This window comes from Sus scrofa, chromosome 5 (genome assembly GCF_000003025.6).
Source record: "Sus scrofa isolate TJ Tabasco breed Duroc chromosome 5, Sscrofa11.1, whole genome shotgun sequence".
NCBI lineage: Eukaryota > Metazoa > Chordata > Mammalia > Artiodactyla > Suidae > Sus > Sus scrofa.
Window position 1 is genome coordinate 6976045 of NC_010447.5, and position 17532 is coordinate 6993576.

General features: G+C 58.1%; 1 protein-coding gene and 1 long non-coding RNA gene across 4 annotated transcripts; one reads left to right on the forward strand and one right to left on the reverse strand.

Moving 5' to 3' along the window:
• On the reverse strand, window positions 77–12560 carry CSDC2 (cold shock domain containing C2). Of its 3 annotated transcripts, none has more exons than XM_021090925.1 (4): window positions 12186–12560; window positions 3807–4105; window positions 2443–2565; window positions 77–1890 (listed from the first exon to the last, which is right to left on the reverse strand). In XM_021090925.1, exons 2-4 carry the CDS (start codon window positions 3980–3982, stop codon window positions 1728–1730), a joined length of 462 nt encoding a protein of 153 aa, XP_020946584.1. In that variant the 5' UTR covers window positions 3983–4105; window positions 12186–12560; the 3' UTR covers window positions 77–1727.
• Window positions 7726–17046, forward strand: LOC110260630. Its single transcript, XR_002343882.1, has 3 exons — window positions 7726–8227; window positions 16128–16275; window positions 16728–17046. It is a non-coding gene; the product is annotated as an uncharacterized LOC110260630 (long non-coding RNA).

Genomic DNA, 17532 nt, shown 5'->3' on the forward strand with positions numbered 1-17532 from the left:
ACAAGCCAGCCATATGAGGTGTCTGCTCCCGGCCCTTCCCCTGGGACCCAGACAGACAGGCAGCTCTGGGCCAGGCTGAGTCACAGTTGAGGGTTTATTGCCAGTGTTAGGAAGGATGGGGGAGTCCAGGTGGCCGGGGGTCCCAGGAGGTCTGACACTATGGGGCCATGCGTGGGGTGGCCCTGGGGGCTGATGTTACGAAAGCCTGCTTCCTGGTTGGTGCCTCAAAGGAGGAGGCACCTGGAATTAACCTGCACTGATAAACCTTCCACCAAGGAAGCCAGGGGGCCTTGTTCCTCAGGGGAGAGGCCTCGGGCCTTGCTGGAGTAGCCTGGCTCTAAGTGGGGTGGCAGACAGGCTGGGCCATTCTGAGTGTTAGGGGCTGGCCAGCCCAGCTAAGCAGCTCTGGCCTTCCTGCCTCTGGTGGGGACAGGGGTGGGGTTACATACCTCAGCTGCTCCCCACCCTGGGCCTCTGGGGCACCCACAGGGCCGGGGATCCTCCCGGACGGTCACTGACCTCCCCATCTGGTGCCTTTGCACCCCTGTTTTCCTCAGACTGGGTCTCATAAGGGTCACTCCCTGGCAGGACCTCCCTTGAGGCTCATTTCTCCCCCATCAGGATGGAAGGTGAGGCATGGAGGCAGGGCCCCCCCTCCTGGCCCCCCAGGCCAGGCCAGGCCAGCCCTCTGGCCAAGAGTGAATGCACGCGTCACATCCTGGCCCAAAGGGAGGACACCACGCAGCTTAAGGGATGGACAAGACAGGGACCACACCTCAGCCACTGGCCCATTAGGGGCCAGCAGGAGCCTCTGTCCTGTGGCTTTGGGAAGAGGGACCTGGTCTCCCAGGCTGGGGGCCCCTGCCCGGGGGGATGTGTGTCCACCCATCGCTGGTCCTCAGCCGTCATGGCTGGGCACAGGCAGAACGTCAGTGGAGGCTGTGAGTCAGGGCAAAGGGGAGGGCTCCAGCCAAGCTGGGGGAGACGGCCCCCCCCATCCCACAGAGCCTGGCCTCCTTGGGAGAATGGAGGCAGCAAGGCCCAGCTCAGCCCAGGGTAGTGGACACAGCATCAGTTTGGGGGTCACAGAGCCATTGCCAGGCTGAGGAGGGGCCGGCCTGCCAAACAGGAGCCCCCCAGCTGCCTTCTGCTCTCAGGCCCTTCCCTCCTGCACCTCCAGGGCGCTGCTGAGGAAGAGCAGGAAGGAAGGCTGGGCCTTGGCAGCGGGGCCAGGGGGCCCCGAAAGAGGCTGGGGGGCTCCCCCAAAGCACTCACTGGCTTGGCTTCTGAGGGGAAGGATCCAGGTCGCAGGAGACCCCAGCCCGGGGTGGAGGTGTGAGTAGCACAAGCAGAGTCTGGCCCCCGAGCCAGGCCTGGGGCAGGGGCAGCGGGAGCGGCTTGTCTGGGCAATCCCAGCCCCTGGCCTGGCACAGCCCCTCAGGCTCCGTGGACACGTGGACAGGCGTTGGGGGGGGACAGGGGAGGGGAGACAGTGGATAAGCAGAGAAGGCAGGTCTGGTGGCCTCCCCCTCGGTCCAGCTCACACGACAGTCACAGGGTGCGGGGGGAGGCACACATGTCCACAAGCACAGATGGACAGACAGACACCGAGGCCGCCCGGGGACTGGTCAGCCAGGGCGGTGGGGCATGGCGCTGGCCGCTGCCTGGCTACCCTGTGTGGCTCCCCCGACCCCCACCCGCACCGGCCGCCCCGTGAGCCACCCGGCCTAGGAGCCCACGACCTGGCCGGACCACGTCTCGTGGGGAGTGTGTGGGGCCAGCTGGGTGAGCACCACCTCCACGGCTTGGAACTTCTGGTTCTTGGGCGGGATGGGGCACATCTTGTAGGTCACCTCATCGCCTTCCACTGGCACGTACTCCCCCTCGATGCTGGCGGATGGAGGAGGATGGGAGAGCGGTGTCAGCCCTGGGCTGTGGTCTGGCCCGGGGCTGCCCAGCCCTGCACCGAGTCAGGCCAGGGAGCCTGAGCCAGCTTCCCTTCTCAGAGCCTCGGTTCTCTAATCCACACAATGGGAATCACATGCAGCCCCCTCTATGCTATAAAGCGAGCAAGAGAAGGCGGTCCCGGGGCTTAGAGCTCAGACTTCACGGGTCAGGCCTAGCCCTGGGGCTGGGGCCCGGGCCGAGACCCCTCCTCCCACCTCCTAGCCTGCCCCCCCCCCGGGCCCAAAGGCCCAGCCCCGTGATGCTGGAACAGGACCCCAGGACTCAGGCTGCGGTTCCCAGGGCTTCTAGGGCCCGAGTGTCCCCTCTCCACCTGGCCCCAGCCCTCCCCCACCGCAGCACCCGGAGGCCCTGTGAGAGGAGGAAGATGCCAGGAGCACAGGCTGCAGCGGTGGGGGGAGAGGTCTGGGGGGCGTGCTTGAGGCAATGCCAGAGTGCCAGCAGGGGCCGGCCCGGAGAGGGAGCGGGGGGACTCACTCAGAAACGTGCACGAAGATGTCCTCCGACCCGTTCTCGGGCGTGATGAAGCCATGGCCCTGTGAGCGTGAGAACTGCTTACAGACGCCCTTGAACACGGGGCCAGCCGAGGCTCGGGCTGTCCTGAAGATACGGGAGGGGGCTTGGAGCCGCGGCCTGGGGACCCCACTCCCACCGCCCTCCTGGGCCCTGCCTGCGGAGCCTTCCTCCGGGTTATGGAAAATGCTCCCTGGGCCAGAGACCACCCATAGTTAGACTAGTTCAGTCCTCTCATCATCCCTTTGGGCAGTAAGGAGACGGAGGCCCAGAGAGGGGAACTGGCTGTCCCGGGGTGCCTGGCAAAACGATCTCCTGACTCCCAGCCAGTGCCTCTCTCTCCATCCCTCCCCTCCTGAGGTGGTTCTGGCTTACATGGATTTCTGCTGTGAGAGTTCAGGGTGAAGAATGTGCAGCCTAGGCTTTAATACCTCCCAGGACGGGGAACTCACTATCTCCTGAAGCAGCAGTACCCATCCTGTTCACGGCTTTTTTCTTTTTTTCTTTTTCTTTTTTTGCTTTTTAGAGCCGCTCCCGCAGCGTTGGAGGTTCCCGGGCTAGGGGTCGAATTGGAGCTACAGCTGCTGGCCTACACCACAGCCACAGCAACATAGGATCTGAGCCACACCTGCGACCCACGCCACAGCTCATGGTGACGCTGGATCCTTAACCCACTGAGCGAGGCCAGGGCTCAAACCTGCATCCTTATGGATCCTAGTATCCTCATGGATACTAATCGGGTTTGTTTCCGCTGAGCCATGACGGGAACTCCCTTCCCTTATTTTTCATTCATCCATTCATTCCTCATTTGTTGAGCCTCTGTGCTTGGCCTTGGGTTGGTCAGCACTTGCCATCAAAAACTCCTCCTTTGGCCAAGCCAAGTCGTCTCTCCCTGTGGCTCCCACAAACCCCCTCCCCAGTTTGACCCCACCTGGTGACCTACCCCACTGGCCCAGGGCTGGTCCCCGTGAGCCTGTCCAACTCACCCACCCAAAGCACCCAGCTTCCTTCTCCACCTGACACACCTTCCAGACCCAGCGAGGACGTCTTCCCTGATGCCCGACACTGGGTCCTCCCCCCGAACCCTGCCCAGTGTGGTGACTAGTGGGCAAATTCCCTCTGGACCGTAAGCAGCCTATGGGCTGAGACTGTCTGATTCATCACCGGGTCCCTCAGGCAGGACTCAGTAAATCTTGGTGGAGTGAGTGAATGCTAGCAGTCACTGGAAGGTCCATACACAGCTCCCCTGTCCTTGGGTGGAGGAGGATGGGGCTGGGCCCCGACCTGGGGAGAGGTCACTGGAGGCTGGGCGAGGGGCAGGTACTCACGCTGAGTATGTCCTGGTCCGTTTGGTGGGCAGGGGACTGGGCAGGTCGCGAGATGAGACACCGCCTCGCTCCCAGACCCTGCTGCCCTCCCGGTGGAAGGGGAAGGTGGGCCAGACAGGGGACTTGGGAGAGTGGAGTGGGGGCACGACCGGGGGCGGCGTGGGCTCCGAAGTCATGGTGGGGCCGGCCGGAGAGCCTGGTGGGCTCCCGGGCGCAGGGGCCGGCGAAGGGCTTGGGCGTCCTTGCGGGCAGGGCCCGGCCTGGCCCTGCTCGGCAGCCTCACCAGCCACAGGCTCCGTCTGGAAGGGGCAGAGAGAGAGGTACAGGTGAGTGTGGTCCAGGGTGGGCCACTTCTGGACGCAAGTCTGGAGGGCTGGGCCTGCCTGCTGCTCCTTACAGGGGGAGTTCCGGCCACTGGCAGCCGCTCCTGACTCTGTGTCCTCACCAGAAAGGCAGAATAGTCACGTGGCCTTGCTGCAGGCTGAACTGTGTGCCCGAAAATTCACATGTTGGACCCTAACCCCCAATGTGACAGTATTTGGAGATGGGGCCTCTGAGAGGTAACTAGGTTCAGATGTGGTTCGGAGGGCGGGGCCTGCGTGATGGGATTAGCATCCTTAGAAGGAGAAGCACCTGGAGAGCCTGGCTCCTCTCTCCCTGCCCCGTGAGGACCCAGCCAAAAGGGGGGCTGTCTACGAGTTAGGAAGAGAGCTCTCGCCACAACCAGACCGTGCAGGCGCACGGAACTTGGGCTTCGAGTCTCCAGAACGGTAAGAAGTACGTCTCGCTTAAGTCCCCACGTAACTGTGGTATTTGGTTACGGTGGTCCAGGCTCACCGATTCTCACCGCAGACTCCTTCCAGCTTAAAGTTCACTTGGTTAACTTGGGGGCCAGGAGGAGGATGGGCAAAGCAGCCAATGATTTGGAACACAGTTTGGCACAACTGCTAGCACTTTCAAATCCGCCGACCTGGGTTCGTGTCTCAGCCTTGTGGCCTGTAATGTGGTGACCTCAAGCAAGCCACTCAACTCTTCCAACCACTATGGCAGGTGGCAGTGAGGTCTCCGGACCCCAGTGGCCTGGGTTTGAATCCGGGTTTGCAGCCTTGGTCAACACTCATAGCTTTTGACTCAGTTTCCTACTCTGTAACATGGGGACAGTGTTGGTCTTATTTCACGGAGAGGTTGCTGTGAGGATTGAATGCCTTTCTGAAGGCTTAGAACAGGACCCGGCACGGTAAGCTCTTGGGAACGTTGGCGATTTTTCCTCAGCCCCCATTTCCTCCTCTCTAAAACGAGGTTGAGGATACTTACCACGCAGTGCTGCTGAGTGTTCAATGATTTTGTGTGTGTGACAGCACCTGGCACCTTGGAGCGACCCAATAAGTTGCTATTGTCAATGCTAATCAATAGGAATTCTGGAGCCAAGAGCTCAGTGCTTGGAAAAATTCATCCTGTGTTTTCCTCTGCAGAGGAGGAGAATGTAGTTCCCCCCACCTGTGCTCTCAACACCCCCCTCCCCGGGGTTGGGAAGTCTTGGATGTGAAAAGACACTCAGCTGTTGTCTGAGCCTGGGGCAGGCGGCTGCGTGGTAGCTGCTGACTCCCACTGACCTCTGCTTCCTCATCTGTGTGACGGAGCTGATAAGCCCTGCCTCACTTGCTCCCAGGCTCTGGCGAGGCCTGGCTAAGAGGGGACGTAAAGAAGCTCCGGTTGTCCACGGTCAAATAGGAGGGGGGTTGATGGGCTCGCCACTTCCTCACCCCCCACTCCTTCCCTCCCTGACCCCCTCACCCAAAGGCCCTGGGGCCAGAGGTGAATCGCTGAGCTGAGTCTATTTCTGGCTTCCACTCCCCTCCCTCAAGCCTACAGTTTCCAGGGAAGAATGTAAGACTCCTTAGGACTCCTGAGCCCTGCGTGGACCCCGTTCAACCCCATCCCTGGAGCAGGACTGCTGTTACTGTTTGAGATCCCAGCAAGTGGGACTTTTCTGGGTCAAGGTGATGAGCTGGCTCTGCCCCCTCTGGGGATGGAGATGCAGGCTCCCTCCTCCCCAGCAGGCCCCCAGCACATCCCCTCCAGGGGGAGGGCTCTGAGGGGTGAGAATGGCCCCTCCTGGTGGTCCCTTCTGCAGATGTGAAGTTTTTCTCTCTGGGCCACTTGAGAAGGCGGGGAAGGGCCAGGTTTGGCGTTTTTATCCCCATTTTATTTTATTTTTTGGCTGTGCCGTACAGTGGCTTGATGTGGAATCTCAGTTCCCAGACCTGGGACTGAACCCAGGCCCTAGCAGTGTAAGCACTGGATCCTAACCATTAGACCACCAGGGAACTCCCTACCCCCTTTTTTTTTGTTTTGTTTTTGGCCACACCCATGGCATGAGGAAGTTTTCAGGCCAGGGATCAAAGGCCAGCCAGAGCAGTGACAACCCTGGACCCTTAACTGCTAGGCCACAAGGGAACTCCCCTACTCCCAGTTTAGAAAAGAAAACTCGAAGCTTAGAACTTGCCCCGGAATGTCCACCGCCACACAAATAATAGCTCCAAAGTGGAAACAACTCCAAGATCCATCAACTGACAAATGGAAGAACAAAATATGCTGAACCACAAAATAGAATATCATTCAGCCATAAAAAGGAGTGAAGTACTGACACATGCTGCAATTCAGCTGGACCTTGAAATCATGATGCTAAGCAGCAGAGGCCAGCCACAAAAGACCACGTACAGCATGGTTCCACGTGTGTGAAATGTCCAGAACAGGCAAACCCATAGAGACCGAAAGGAAATGAATAGTTCCAGGGGCTGGGGAGGGAGAAAGAAAATGAAGAGTGACTGCTCATGGGTACAGGGTTTCTTTTGCGGGTAATGAACATGTCCTAAAATTGACGGCAGTGATGTGGCACGACTCTGAATAGACTAAAAAATCACTGACTTGTCCATCTTGAGCAGGTGCATGACATGGTGTGGGAATATCCCAGGAAAGCTGTTACTGAAAAGGAAGACAGGCAGCAAAACTCCCCAAGATGACAGAGCCAGGAAAGCAGGAGACGCGGGCCCTGCAGCTCCCTCCTGGGTGCCCCCTACCCAACCTGGGCCAGGGTGGCAGGGGGTGAGGATGGAAGCTCCGCCTCCTTTCCCCAGGGAGCAGGGCGGTCCCGCCTGCCCACTGCAGTTTTCCCAGGCCTGGTATTGTGCTTGGCGGTGACAGCTGGTGCTGGGAGGTCGCGGGGAGGGGGAGGGGCAGCGGCCACGGTGGTTACCAAGGAGATGCAGCGGAGCTGGGCCTCGCTCTGGCCAGCCAGACCTCCAGGCCTGAGCTTGGCTCCCAGGCCTTGCAAAGCGGGCGGCGGGGAAGGGGAAAGCGGCCCTGAGTACCAGGGTTGAGGGCAGACCCCTTCTGTCCCCTCCCCAAGTGGGCCAGGCAGCAGAGGGGAGGGGACAAATAACAGCCGTAGGCTCCAGCTCCCGGCCACCACCTGCCACCCTGGGGGAGGAGGCGGGGAGCTGGCTTTCAGGCAGGAACTGGGGCTGGAGGGGCAGAGGTAGTGGCCCTCGCGGTGCCACGAGTGCTGCTCCGGGATCTCCCGCTCTCACTCCTCTTCTGAAGATGGGGATTACAGGAACCCCTCCTCCACGGCTCCAGTGAGGATGAAGGAGGATGAAGGAGGGTGGAACGGCCAGTGCTGAGCAGGTGCCGGGTGAAGGGGGCAGGACTGCTGAGTTGGGCCTGGGGGGACGAGGGAGTGGGCAGGAGGAGAGGCCCGAGGGGCAAATGCACACTTTACTCTCATCTTCCCTGTTTCCCCCAGGACTCACCTTCCCACTAGGTCCCCGCCCTGCCCCTCACAGCTTCTCTGCTCATTTAATTCCTGCAACAGCCCTTTAAGGCCGGTGCTATTATGACCCCATTGTGCAGATGTGGAAACTGAGGTTCAGGGAGGCTGTCACTGGCTCAAGGCCACACAGCAATTCACGTCTGAGCCAGGACTTGAACCAGGGCAATCTGACTCTGGAGCCCTGGAGTGGGAAGTCTGGAGTCCTAGGGTCAGGCCTTGCATTGCTGCTGACTTGCTGTGTGACCTTGGAAAGAGTATCCCCCTCTCTGGTCCCTGCCAGAACCTTGGACTTGAGGGAGCTGCGCAGTGCAGGGCAGCCTGGGAGACCAGGGAGAGGGAACAGGGGATCCAGGTCCAACCCTAGCTCCAGAACATTGCTGCAGAAGCGGGCAAGAGCAGACAGCTTTTGTCGCCTGAATCCCATACACGGTCTTTACAAAAAGTCTTCATGGAAATTATCTTCCATTTTTATTTCCCAGTTGCCCTGAAAGGTTGAAATTACAGTCGTTTCCATTTTACAAATGAGGAAGCTGAAGCTCAGAGAGGTTAAGTGACTTGCTCAAGGTCACAGAGCCGAGCAGTGACAGAGGTGAGATTTGCCTGCAGCAAACAGTGCTTTTCTTGTGAGGATAAATCCTGTTCTGTGTTCAGCCACGGTGAGGCTAAAGTTTTCCCAAAATAATTTTTCTTGAGAAAGTAAAGGGGAAATAAATTCCAAGAGCAGAGAAATAGAAGTGTTTGTAGAACATTTGTTTCAGCGCAAACAGAGCTAAAGCCCAGCCCCCAAGGGATCCCACGTGCCTGTCTGGGGGCCTCGCTGGCCTGGAATAAAGTCCTTCAAAACTAGTAGTTGGAGGATAAGAGGACAGCTCAGGACACAGATGGCCCAGGTTTGAGTCCTGGCTCTACAGTGTCCTAGCTGAGTGACCCTCTCTTTTTGAGCCTCAGTTTCCCCCAGTCAAATAGGGTGAATCTAGGAGTTCCTGTTGTGGCCCATGGTTAACGAATCTGACTAGGAACCATGAGGTTTCAGGTTCGATCCCTGGCCTCGCTCAGTGGGTTAAGGATCCGGCGTTGCCATGAGCTGTGGTGTAGGTCAAAGATGTGGCTCGGATCCCGTGTTGCTGTGGCTGTGGCTACAGCTCCTATTAGACCCCTAGCCTGGGAACCTCCGTATGCCACGGGAGTGGCCCTAGAAAAGGCAAAAAGACAAAAAAAAAAAAAAAAAAAAAATAGGGTGAATCTAGCACCCTGTCCAGGTCATGGGAGCAGCCAGGGAGCTCTGTCAGTGGTCTAACTGGGAGTGTTTTGGTTCTGACCTTCCCAGCCAAGTTCATCTTCATTTCCCTACATGAAGACCAGACCCCGGCAATTCCACAGACAAAAGGACAAGGCAGCTGAAAACAAAACATCAGGGCTGTTCGGAGAGAACCCTAGGCAAGGTCGTGATACAGAGTCCCAGGGCTGTGAATGGTGATTCAGCCCCATCAGCAGGGGGCCTGGTGTTGGGACCCCGCCACTTATCAGCTCCCCAGAAAAGAACTGGGCAGAAGACGGGCATCCGAGTCCTCTGGTGCCCGTGCAAATCCCTCACCTTCCGGGCAGGTCAGAGAAAGCAAACAGTTTCCACCACCCGGTGCTGTGTGACTGGGGCAAGCACCTGTCCCTCTCTGGGCCTCATTTTTCTCCTCAGCCACAGGAATCATCACTGGTTCAGATGACTCATGAGGGTCACTCTGGCTGTCTCCAGACGGATGAGCAGAGCACGGAATGGTCAGGCCTGAGGCGACAAGATCACGGCCACCATCTATTGATTATTAACCACGTGCCAAGGCCTTTGCCCCACTTCCACCTTGGTTGCTCACAACAACAGGGCATGGTCGTGACCATGTGTAACGTCATGCTCCTGAAAAGCAAACTGAGGCCCAGAGAGGCGAAGGGTCTTGCTGGGGTCACGAGGCCAGTCAGGGGCAGCTTCTCTGCGCCCTGGGGATGTCTTGGGGGGCGGTGCAGAAAGGCCTCGGGCAGAGGTGGGAGGAGGACCAGCAGGCCCAGAAAGCTCCTGCCTCCCCCTGGAGAAGGAAGAGGAGGGCTTGGGGCGCTATTTCTGGCTTTGTGCTGACTCAGACCATGACCTTGGGTGAGTCACTTGCCAACTATGGCAAACTTGACAACAACTCCCACAATAAAAACATCCCAGCCCAAGGCCCCACTGTGGGGGAGCCGAGAGGCAGAGGAAGGGGTACGGTGGCTTAGAAGGGGGAAGGACAGGGACCACAGGATGATGGTGGAAGGGCTTTCTGAACTTTGGGGTCTTGTCCATGATGGGCTCAAGGAGGTTGGGGAACAGCCTCGGGACCACCAGACAGAAGCTGGCACGTCCCCGGCCCCTCCCTCTCCCCGAGCCTCCCAGACGCTCCTTAAAATACATCAGTGCCAAAGTTGCTCTAGCAGCTGGAGGTGACCTAATTAAACCTGATTCTTTCCCCCTCCCACTGTGTGTGTGTGTGTGTGTGTGTGTGTGTGTGTGTACGCATGGGGGGCCTGCTCCAGCCAGTACTTGAGCTTAATTGAGATGCTTTAACTCTTCTCTTTGTCATGTGCCCAGCTCTCCTGGTGGGGCTGCTATGATTAAGGCCTTTGGGCATTACGGGAGTGGGGATGCCAGGATGGGCACCGCCAGAGCCATGCTCACACCCCAGCTCTGCTGGCTGTGACCCTGGGCAAAGCGCTTACCCACTCTGAGTCTCCCTAGAAAGAGGAATGGACGAGTCAAAGTCACATTTAGAGTAGCTGAGCTTGGACTTAAAGCAGCGTGACCCCAAAGCCCCTGAGCTTCCCAGCATGCCACTCATGGCACTCATGCCATTCCACTGCCCTTTGGGGCAGGGGCAGAGACCCCACTGCTGTTTGCCTCCCATTTTAATACTCTGCATGGACAAAGGTCTGAATGGCCCCAAGCCCTCTTCCCACCAGGTGCTGGGGCCTGGCCATGCCAGTAGTGCCCCGTGGACGTGACCAGCTCAGCCAAGCCCTGAGCGCCCTCTGCTGGTGCCACTGTCAGGGACTTGCCTCCAGACCAGCTTGCAAGTGTCCCCTCCCTACCAGCCAGCTATGTGGGGACCCACCCCGGTGCCCCCTAGGGAGCCCCCTCCAGAGCCAGTGGACTCCGTGAACAGTGCCCATTTCTGCAGAGCTGGGAGAAACTGTGGCCAAGACGGTCCTCCGGCCTCTCCCAGGGCTCTGAGCTGCTTCCTGCTTACACCTGCCTTGTCTGTTTGTGGATTTTTTAGAGGAGGGTCAGACAGATCCAGAGGGGTGGGGAGATATGGGAGATAGATGTTTTTTGGAAAAGACTTCAGAGAATAGGAGGGGAGGATGGGAGAAGGAAACATCCAGAATTTGGAGGACCCAGAGGCCTCTGGGATGGAGTCAGCTTTGGGGAACTGGCTCCCCATCTCCCAGGGGGCTGGAGACAGCCCCTTCCCAGGGAGAGGCCTCCCCTGGAGCACGTCCAGACAGGCACAGTGCCAAGCTCTCAGAGAGGTTGCCCACCCCCCACCCGGGCGCACGTCCTCCTCCCCTCCCCCAGCCCCAGCGGATGCAGCGGTTCACACTCTGTATTTATTATTGTTCTTGCTCTGCACCCCCTCCCCTCTCCCTGGGAAGAGTCTGCGGGCACCCGCTGTCTCCCTTGTGGCTTCCAGCATCGCCCCTTATCTTCTCCGCCTGGACTCCCTGTGCCAGGGTCAGGCCACTCAGGGACTTGGCACTAGCCAAGGCTGTCCCGAGTCCTGGCATCCCACAGCGGGGCACCCAGCAGCCCCCGGCCCAACTCCCCTGCCCTCTGGGGGCTGCGCCCTGGCAAAGGTGGAGGTCAGAGCAAGACCAGCAGGCAGGGGAGAGGAGTGGCCTTGGGAGAGGCAAGAGCTCCTGTGGGGGTGGCTCCAGGCAAAGGGGAAAATAATAACATGGAGCCACCTCTCCAAGCCAATTGGCACAATTACCCCCATCACATCGGGGAAGAAACAGAGTCAGGATGAGACAGCTGCTCCAGGTCCCACTGCCCGCCTGCCCCAGACAGTCCCTCCCCGGCCCCAGCCCAGTTTCCAGGGCAAAGACCCATTTGGCTCCCCGCTGCTCCGTCCTTTCAGCATCTGGTAGGAGCACAATTATTTCTCCAGTCATTTCTCTCCCCCTGGTTCCCAGACAGGAGGCTGCGGCTTGGCAGGTGTCTGCTGTTCTCCGCTTCTTGAGCCAGACACAAGTCCCAGACACACACACACACACACACACACACACACACACACACACGCTCTCAACCACACAACCTCAGCTTCCCTTGGGGGCCAGGGAGAGGGCGGGAGGGCTGGCGGGCTCACCCACAAGCTCCTACCTCTCCTCTGTAGACTGAACTGGGCTGGGCCAGCCCCAGGGGAGGTGCCCACCTTCCTGGTGCCCCCGCCTTGCCCCTCCCTCCTTTGCCCCCACCAAAGCCCATTTCCAGAGCCGCTGTGCCCTCCTCGGCCACCAGCATCAGCCCTTACCTCTCCCTGGCAGCAGAAGTCCTGGCACTGCCTCCTGCAGCCGCGTCAGCCCTCTGCCTCTTTGGTGCTTGGAGCTGATGAGCAGGGGATGGGTCTGAGAGATGCGCTGTGTGTGTGTGTGTGTGTGTGTGTGTGTGAGTGAGAGAGAGAGAGACAGAGAGAGAGCATGCGGCACCTCAGGCCCCTCACTCACACACGCCTTCCTCCTGACGTCAGGACAAGCAGGAGGGAGGGACGGGGATGGGCATTTGTACTCCCTGCTTAAAGGGACGCGGGCCCCGGCTCCTCTGCCCCCCTCCCCCCAGCACCTCCTGAGTCAGGCACGGGCGGAGCGAGAGTTAGCTGCGTCTCTCAGGGCCCTAAAGCTTCTTTTTCTGGAAAGTGGCTTTTATTGCCAGGCCAGGGTATAATTTGCCCTGCCAGGTGGGAGCAGCTGCTGAGGAATGCAGGGGAGGACGAGCGGGGACCGCCTGCATTCCAGGCAGGCAGAGAGCAAGTGGGGCGGCGGGGTGAGTGTGTGTGTTGGGGGTGGGGGTGTGGGGGGGGCTTGGAGGCCACAGCAGGGTCCCAGGGACTCTCAGAGTGTCCCCTGGCCTCCGCTGGCCTGTCCCTCCCTCAGCTGAGATCCTTGTGAATGGACCGGGGGGGCCAAGACACAGGAACTGTCTGTCTGGCTCACAGCAGGCCTGGAGCTATGTCTATTGAACTGAACTGAACTGAAGGGGATCCTGAGAGGGCAGGTTGCTTCACGTGCACACACACACACACACACACACATGCACACATGCACGCACACGCATGCACCCACATGCATGTCCATGGCCCAGGAGACTCTGCAGGCTGAACAGCCGCCCCTCCTGGAGGGAGCCCCGCCTTCCACACCAGAGACGCCCTGGGTGAGAATCTCAGCCCCAGCGCTTCCGAGCTGTGAGCTTGGCCAAGTCTGGTCCCCCACAGCCTCTCAAAGTGGGGAAGGAAGCCCTTTCCGGGGCTGAGGAGGTTCCCGTGGACCACCCCCACCTGGCTGGAGGAGGCCCCCCACACACCCCATCTTCTTCCCTCTTCCCGCCCCTTCTCCTCAGCCTCAGCTTGGAGAGAAGGAAGTCTGGCCGTCACTTATCTGTCGAACTGCTGACTGGCGCGGCCTGGCGTTGTCCAAAGAAGTCTTATTACAATAAAAAGGAGGGAGGAGTTTTAAGGGAAACGATCAAGCACAAATGCAAATACCTAATAAAAATAGCTGGTAAGTGGCATTGACGCGTCCACCTGTCAGGTAACCTGCTTCGCCTTCATTCAAAGTTGAGACAGGAGTTCCCTTGTGGCTCAGCTGGTTAAGGATCCCGTGCTGGGGCTCGGGTTGCTGCTGGGGCACAGGTTTGATCCCTGGCCCGGGGAACTTCCAAATGCTGTGGGTGTGGCCAAAACCCAAAAACCAACCCACCAAAAAAGAGAGAGGGTCACACCTGTTAGCTGCGGTCATCAGAGGCCCAGGGTTCTGATTATATTCCACCAGGTCTGAAGACCCTGCCTAGAGGACTCTATCCCCTTTTTTATTTTTTTTTTTTTTCTTTTGTCTTTGTTGTTGTTGTTATTGTTGCTATTTCTTGGCGCTCCCGGCATATGGAGGTTCCAGGCTAGGGTGATCGGAGCTGTAGCCACCGCCTACGCCAGAGCCACAGCAACGCGGGATCCGAGCCGCGTCTGCAACCTATACCACAGCTCACAGCATGCGATCGTTAACCACTGAGCAAGGCAGGACGAACCCGCACCTCATGGTCCTAGTCGGATTCGCTAACCACTGCGCCACGACGGAACTCCTTTTTTTTTTTTTTTTTTTTTTTGTCTTTGTCTTTGTTGTTTTGTTGTTATTGTTGCTATTTCTTGTCTATCCCCCCTTTAAATCCTCCTCTTCCTTCTCTTCCATAGACAATAACCATTTTCTAGGTATCCACACAGGCATCAGTTTACCTGTTTCTCGTAACTCCGTGAGGTTTACCTGGGTGAGGAAACAGGCTGGAGAGAGGGTGGGGCTTGGCTCAGAGCTGGCAGAGTGATGGGTCAGGGGTCTGAGTCACCCACCTGCTCCTCTGGAGAAGGGCTGGGGCCAGGATGGACACCTGCGATTCTCCCTGCCCACCACCCACCATCTGGGGGGAATCCCCCTCCCCTGCCTTTTTAGGGCTGCACCCGCGGCTTATGAAAGTTCCCAGGCTAGGGACTGAATTGGAGCTACAGCTGCCAGCCTACACCACAGCTCACGGCAACACCGGATCCTTAACCCACTGAGCAAGACCAGGGATCGAACCCGCAACCTCATGGATACTGGTCGGGTTCATTACCACTGAGCCACAACAGGAACTCCCCTCGGCCTTTTTATTTATTTATTTTTTTTGGCTGTGCCTGTGGCATGTGGAAGTTCCTGGGCCAGGGATTGAACCGGAGCCACAATAGCCGCTGCAGTGACAACACCGGATTGAGGTGATGATGTTTAGGCTGAGCCCCAAGTGCCAAAAGTCGGCTTTGCCACCGTCTAGAGAGAATTGCAGAATTGAAGATGGTGGACAGTCAGAAGGCCCCCCAGAGGGCACAAGCTAGGGCTACAGGGAGGAGGCAGGGAGGCCGGAGGTGGGGAGGGAGGGAGAGCTAGGATAGGGGTCTGGAGGCCGGGAGGCAGGGCCAGGTCTGAGGAGGCTGAGGCTTGGGCTTCTGTGGACAAGGTCAAGACCATGGCCAAGGGCCTGACCCCTCCCTTCAGGTCCAGCCTCCATCTCTGAGGCCCCCCCATCCCGCCGCCTGGCGAACATGTGCCAGGGCTGCCAGGCAGCAGAGAGCCAAGCTGTGAATGAAGGAGGCTGGGCTGAGGTTGAAGGAGTGTTATGATCATTCTCGACAAAGACGAGAGGGCACAGCTGTTCATTCAGGAAATGAGCAGCGTGGCACCACCCACCCACCCACCAGCAGCTGAGTAGCAAGGATTGTCAGCTTGGAACCAGGGGCTCCGCCAGGGAGGCTATTTCTGTGAAAACGAGGAATTCAAAACCTCATCTCCCAAGCCTCCCCTGCCTTCCAGAAGCTGAAGAGGTGGGTCCGAGCAAAGGAGCCCCTTTGTCCTAGTGATTCCGACCAAAGGATGATTCCTGCTTTGCTGTTGGTTATCAGCTCCCCCAGTGGGGGCCGGTCCTCGGCTTATGTGGCCTTGAACCCACATAACGCTTTAAGCTGCTCACCTCCCTAAGGTGCTGATGCCACTTCACGGACACTGAAACTTAAGCACAGAGAGGTTAAGAAACGTACCCAGCACCAAACAGCTGGTAATGGAGCTGGGATTAAAATGCAGGACTTCTGGCTTCATTACACGCTTATTCTTTCTGTGATACCACACTGCTGCCTTTGAAATGTCTTCCATTCCCGCAGTTCCCGTCGTGGCGCAGTGGTTAACGAATCCGACTAGGAACCATGAAGTTGGGGGTTCAATCCCTGGCCTTGCTCAGTGGGTTAGGGATCCGGCACTGCCGTGAGCTGTGGTGTAGGTCACAGACTCGGCTCGGATCCAGCGTTGCTGTGGCTCTGGCGTAAGCTGGCAGCTACAGCTCTGATTAGACCCCTAGCCTGGGAACCTCCATATGCCGCAGGAGCAGCCCTAGAAAAGGCAAAAAGACAAAAACAAAAAAAAACAAAAAATAAAAAATAAATGAAATGTCTTCCATTCCTTGGATGCCTGCCTCCTCCACTATGGGACTCATTTCCAGCCCCACTGATGATGTTGCCTAGTAAATCCGAGTTGTCCTTCCCTCCTCTCTGGCTATGCCCCAGTCATTTTTCAAATTCAGCTACTGCCCTTCTGCCAGAGAAGATATTTTTCTGCAGCTCCGGCCACATCATTTGTTCATTCATTCATTCATACCGTCGACAAATATTTACTGACGACTTACTCTGTGCCAGGTGGTCCAGGCTGGAAGACGGCAATGACGGAGACAGATACCTGCCTGGAGTTTAAGCAGCTCACGTCTCATCTAGGAAGAGGCATAATACAGAGCACACCATCGAATAAATACATCGTCGCACAAAATGAAAACAACGCACAAGCAGGGTGAGACGAAGGCGAATAATAGGGCCAAGTCCACCAGTGGAGACAGAGGGCTGAGAGGGAAGCGCGCCGAGAAGGGGCCCTGTAAGCTGAGTCCAAGGCGTGAGAAGGAGCCAGCCTTGCAAAAAGCAGGGAAGAGTGTGTCCCAAAGAGAGAGCAGCGTAGTTGAACTCCCAGAGGCAGGAAAGAGTGCTGCCTGTTCAAGGAACTGAAGGTCTCCCCTGTGGCTGGAGCAGAGAATAGAATGGCAGAGGCCACATGACAGAGGGTGTGGGGGGCCTGGCAAGAGGCCTGCTCCTCATCTGGAATGAGATAGTGTCGCTGGCATCCGTGAGGCCTCTCCAGGCTAATGGTCAGGCAGGCAGGGGGATGCGGGGTGGGGGTGTGGCGGGGGGAGGTTCTCCTGGGCTTCCCTGGGCCTGGAGCCTACCCTTTGGATCCTCTCAACTCACTAGGAGGCGCTCTCTGTCGGGACGAGGGGTCCCTGGCCTGCAGTGGGTCTCCCCTTCCCTGAGGACCTGGGGCTGGCGTGGCCAGGCTGACCCCTCGGCTGAACTAGGGCTGAGCGGGGCCTCATCAGCTGTCTGTCCACAGACGCCCCATTCTGAACACCCTGAGCTGAGGGCCCCCCACCTCTTCAACCCTTCATGCTCACTTCCACCCTCACCTCCTGAGCCAAGTCCTCCCTGACCGCCTTGGCCAGAGGCCCATCCTCACTCTCTCACCATCACTGTGTATGACCTTTCTCAGCAGCGGTGGAAGAAAGGGTCTCCTGTCTGTCTGTTTCCCCGTTTCCTGCTGGTCCCTGTCCCTGGAGCACAGACCCCAGGGCCGGGCCTCACGCACAGCAGCCCAACAAATACCCTTGGACTTGTTATACTTTGCTTTTGGCTCAAACCAGAGCAGAGAGCAATGTCCTTGGATGCCTTGTTTAGGTCCCCTCCAGAATCGCTGTTCCAGGAGCTGCTGTTGTCGCTCAGAGGGTTACAAACTCGACTAGTGTCCATGTCGATGCAGGGTCCATCCCTGGCCTCGCTCAGTGGGTTAAGGATCTGGTGTTACTGTGAGCTGTGGTGTAGAATCACCGTTTCCAGTGTATTTCAGCTGTGCATTTGCCTCCACGGGGTGTGTTTTAAAAGTGCCCAAATGAGAATCCTTTGGAGGCCTGTCCAGATACTGTCAAAGGCGTCATTCTGCCCCTCAGAGCTTCTGTCATTTCTTTCTTTTTTTGGGGGGGGGCTGCACCCGCAGCACATGGAG